At 58.8% G+C, this 4,538-nt stretch overlaps 1 protein-coding gene across 7 annotated transcripts in view; it reads left to right on the top strand.

Moving 5' to 3' along the window:
• The window catches only part of FAM178B (family with sequence similarity 178 member B), a 135,422-nt gene extending 131,758 nt beyond the window's left edge, over positions 1-3,664 (top strand). For all 7 annotated transcript variants that reach the window (XM_006166572.1, XM_006166574.1, XM_006166575.1 and 4 more), the window contains 3 exons: positions 1,341-1,418; positions 1,787-1,939; positions 3,274-3,664. In XM_006166572.1, coding sequence (XP_006166634.1) covers positions 1,341-1,418; positions 1,787-1,939; positions 3,274-3,306 — 264 coding nt within the window. In that variant the 3' untranslated portion in view covers positions 3,307-3,664. The remainder of the gene's footprint in view (positions 1-1,340; positions 1,419-1,786; positions 1,940-3,273) is intronic.
• Positions 3,665-4,538: the final 874 nt, after the last annotated feature.

Here is a 4,538-nt window from a genome sequence, read left to right as displayed (position 1 = left end):
AAAAAAGAAAGAAAGAAAGAAAGAAAGAAAGAAAGAAAGAAAGAAAGAAAGAAAGAAAGAAAGAAAGAAAGAAAGAAAAAGAAAAAGAAATGGTTCTGGCTTGTCCTAAGCAAACTCTTGGGTCTGTGCAAAGAGACTGCTGCTCTTTCTTGGGTACTGCCTGGTGCTCTTAAGAGGGCAGGATGGCGGACCGGCAGGTGGCATGGTGGTTAAGAGCACTGGAGTCAAACATGGCTGACCGCGATTCGAGTCCTGGACCTGGTGGCTTGCTTTCACTCTCTCTTTCACTTTCTCTCTCTCTCCCTCCCCCTCTCTGGTCAAATTAAAATACATAAATAAATGGATAAAGTTAAATAAAATAAGTCTTTGAAAAATAAAACAAGGCAGGATAGGAAGGGGGGAGGGGGGATGCCAGGGGAAGCCAGAGCCATTATCACTGAGGGGGCCTGAGGGCCATCTCTGGGATCTCATCCCAGCTCACTCTCGGGCTGTCTCCCTCAGGCATATGGAGAGATGGTTCTCGACCCTTATCTGAGAGATAAGGCCCCTGGAGGGGACAGGGGAGCATGAAGGTCGGGATCAGAGTGCAGGAGTGGGCTGTCTCCCATCAGGAGCCTGGTCTGTCCTTGAGACACTCTCCCCTCCATTTTTTCCTTGTAGCAAGCCAATGTCCCATAGTGTGGGTACCAACAGAGGACTGTCTGTGGCTGTGAGTGAGGACGAGTTGGTGGGAAGGCACGCAGGTGCGCAGCCCAAACCACCGCCCACCTGCCCCCCTCTCCACCTGCCTCCCCGTGTCAGCATGGTTTGTCCAGGCGGGGCTGCGCATGTGCGTGTGTGTGTGTGTCCGTCCACTGAGGGCCGAGCAGATTCTGGGAGCTGTGGACCCCTGACTGGGCTCTGTTTGCACAGAGGCATGCAAGGGGCTAGTGGCTAGTGCCCACAGGTGTGGGTATCTCAGGGGGCAGGGTGCACAGAGGCCAGAGTGGACAGACCCCTCTGCCCAGCAAGCTTTCTCTGCTGGAGCCCAGGACAAGGCTGGGGATGGTGGGGTTCTGGCTGGCACAGGTCATTGATTGAAGGAAGGGAAACACCACCTTCATCAGAGGGAAGGCTGGGAGGGCCAGCTGGGTGCGCGGATGGTGGTGGTCAAGCTCTGGATGAGTTGGGCACAGAGCCATGCTCACCCAGGCCCTCCTTGAAGATATCCCCCCCAGGACCTGGGCAAGGGTCTAAAGGTGGGCTGAGTCTCATCACCCTGGCCCCGGGGCTGCAAGCCCAGAGAGCCAAGAGCCTGCGGGTGGCGTGGAGTTAAGTAGTGCCCCTTCCTGCGTCTCCAGGTCTGCTACCTGTGCCACAGCCTCCTGATCCTGGCTGGGGTGGTGGTCAGCTGCCAGGACCTGACTCCAGACCAGTGGGTGAGTCTCCCAAGAGGCCGGGGTGGAGCAGGGTGGTGTGCCCAGCTGTTCCTTCTATGCCAAGAGAGTGGGGAGGGCCAGGACGGAGCCCAGCTGCCTCCAGGATGTGGACAGTGGGAGACCGAGGAAGAAGACAGCCTTGTGGAGCCAGAGCCTTGCCCTTTCCCCAGCGTCCCCCGAGCTGTTCCCAGGGACACTGGCCTGTGCCCCCAGCAGTCGCCCTGGCCCTCTCCTCCCTTTCCTGCCCAACTTCGGAGCAGTCACTCAAACGTGTCCCTCCCTTTCTCTGACTTGGCTCTCCCTCTTCCCTCTCTTGGGATGGACTTGGCCCATGCTGTGCCATGCCCTCCCCACAACTCCCTCTGCAGGGCGAGCTGCAGCTGCTGTGCATGCAGCTGGACCGCCACATCAGCACCCACATCCGGGAGAGCCCCCAGGCCATGCACCGGACCAAGCTCAAGGACCTGGCTGCCCAGACCTACATCCGCTGGCAGGAGCTGCTAGCCCACTGCCAGCCCCAGGTGGTGCCCCCCGGCCCCCGTGCCCAGACCTGGGGTGAGGGGAGGGAAGAGGTCAGGCCAGGCTAGCCAGAGCCAGCAGCAGTGTGTCCACCCCCATCGCAGCTGCGGAGCCCCTGGCCAGGACTAGTGTGTGGCAGGCAGGCTGGGGTGGGGGAAGGGAGATGCCTCTAGGACCTCATCACCCTGTAGTCCAATGCCAAGGGTGAGGTGGGGAGGGGCGCCGAGCAGCCCCCTCCAAGCCAATACAAAGAAAAGCAGCCTCGGAGAGGGCGAGCCTGGGCCAGGACTACCAGTTTGTCAAGAGCAATGCCAGGAAGGGGTGCCAGAGCTACCAGCTGTCTACCCTCTGCCCACTTGTCCTGCAGGCTTGAGGCCGTTCTCCCACTCTGTTCAGAGGAATGCTCCCAGGCTGCCCTGGTCCCCTCTGCTTTACGTAGCAGCAACTTCCACCATCTGATAGGGACAGAAATACGTAGCTGATCTTTACGAATAAAGGCCTGTTTCTACAGGAACCCACATAAGCCCCACGAGGGAGGGGTGGGGAGCCCATTTTACAGATGAGCAGCGCTAACCTGAGCCCTGCGAGGTTAAAGGGCTTGTCCCGTCCTGCAGAAAGACTTGTGAATGTCAGAATCAGGGCCCAGAGCCAGCTGACTTCCAGGCCTGCTGCCTAAGCACAGTCCAGTCCCTGCCATGGCACCTCCCTTCTGACCTAGTCTCCACCACCCAGCACCAGCGGGCTGCGCAGGCCCTTCCCTTCCTGAGCCCCCAGCCCTTGAAGGAGCCGAGCCTGGACTGGCAGAACCATTTCCCAGCCCGCTGGCCAGTGCCCCATGGTTCTCAACTTACCTCTCCTCTGACTCCTCTCTCTCTCATCCTCCCCCTGTAACCTCTGACTTGGGGTTGCCATTGGCCACAGGCTGTGGCTTGGGTCTCAGATTTCACAAGTCTCAGAAAAAGGCTGGCGAGCAGAGCTCACCCTCAGTCCCTGAGGAGCTAGACCACACTGGGCTCTGGTGGGAAGCAGTGCGTTTGTCATGGAAAGAAGGAAGAGGGAATTATGGCCGGAGGGGCCAGGGTGCACGCTCCACCTTCTATCATGCTCCCCGGGCCCCCAGGCAGGAGCAGAGGGACCTCAGCAAGGCACTGGCGGCACTGTGGTCGGGCGGCCTAGCGCCCTGCCACATCCTCGCCTGGACCTGGAGCCCCAGGCGGCTTGATTGCTCAGTGCGTGGCGTGAAGGCATCCGTGGTGGGCACCGGGTGCCCAGGGAGGCCCAGGACAGTGGGCAGGACCTGGCCCAGGCTGTGTAGCCGCATTTCTCCTCCCCACAGGCCCAGTACTTCAGCCCCTGGAAAGATATCTAAACACGCTGGATAGGGTGGCCCCGGCTCTTGGCTCTGGCCGGAAGTGAGCAGAACTCTGGAACTGGGGGTGGTGAAGAATCAAGGTCTGAAGAGGCCCAGCTGCCATCCAGCCTGCCGGATAAAGAGCCTGCTGTCACCACTGCCCCGACCCTCCTGCCAGGGATAGCCTCTCCCCTCTTAGCCCCCCCTCCCCCAGCTTTCCTGCACCCTTCAGCCATCTCCTCTTCCCAGAGGCCTTTGTCTCCATAGCTCTGGTTTCCCTGGGCCTCCTGGGCCCTGCCGGGCCTCAGTTCTCCCCACCCTCCTTCCTCTCTCTGTCACTAATGTGAGGTCTCTTTGTGCACATTAAAGTCTTATTTCAGCATCAGTGGTTTAGAAGACTTCCTTCAATCCCTATCCTGAGGGCTCGTGCCCAGTGTCCAGTCTCCGGAGCCTCTGCTGGGCCTTGCCAAATTCTCACCTCCGTGGTCACGTGACTGGGACCCAGGTCCTCCCCCACAGCAGGGGCTGTTTCCAGATCCCCAGGGAGCAGCAGTTCCTCAGAGGCCCAGGGCTGTCAGAAAGCCAGGGGGCAGGCAAGGGGAGCATTTGGGCCCAGTCTGGGACCACTCCCCACCCCCACTCGGGAGGATACAGAGAGAACTGGTGGATCAGGGCTGTAATTACACTTAATTCAGTTTATTGTTGAGCTCTGAAATCAACTCCTCAGACTTAGGAGTGGGGGCGGGGCCCGAAGACAGTTCCTGGTACTGCATTTGCTTTCCGGTCCCGGCCTTGCCCCAGAGCAGTTTCCCTGGGTCTGATCCCTGTTGGGGCACTGGACATGTTTGACTGCCTTTAACCTGAGCCCCTTGAAAAGTGAATGGGCCCTGTGTGCTCCAGGAGACCCTGGGTACCCATGTTTTGTGGGTTTTTTTTCCACCTTTTCCATGAGTGAGAGTGACAACACCTCCACCAGGCGTCAGTGCGGTGATCCGCCCCCACACCCAGCCAGCTGGATGTGGGCAAGCCCATGTGTGGGTGCTCAGGGAGGCCTTCAGATGGAACCCGGTGGGGCTGCCACAGCACAGCACTGCCACTGCCCCCCATCTTCACTTCTCTGTCACCCCGCCTCCAACCCTGAGAATCCATGTCTAGTCTCTGGTCCCTTTTTTCTTTTGTTTTCTTTGATTTATTTATTTATTTATTTATTTATCTTTTTGAGAGGCTTTCGCTATAGGGCGCGTGCGCTC

Source organism: Tupaia chinensis, unplaced genomic scaffold, assembly GCF_000334495.1.
Source record: "Tupaia chinensis unplaced genomic scaffold, TupChi_1.0 Scaffold144276_1, whole genome shotgun sequence".
Taxonomy (NCBI): domain Eukaryota; kingdom Metazoa; phylum Chordata; class Mammalia; order Scandentia; family Tupaiidae; genus Tupaia; species Tupaia belangeri.
This window is presented reverse-complemented; position numbering and strand designations above follow the sequence as displayed.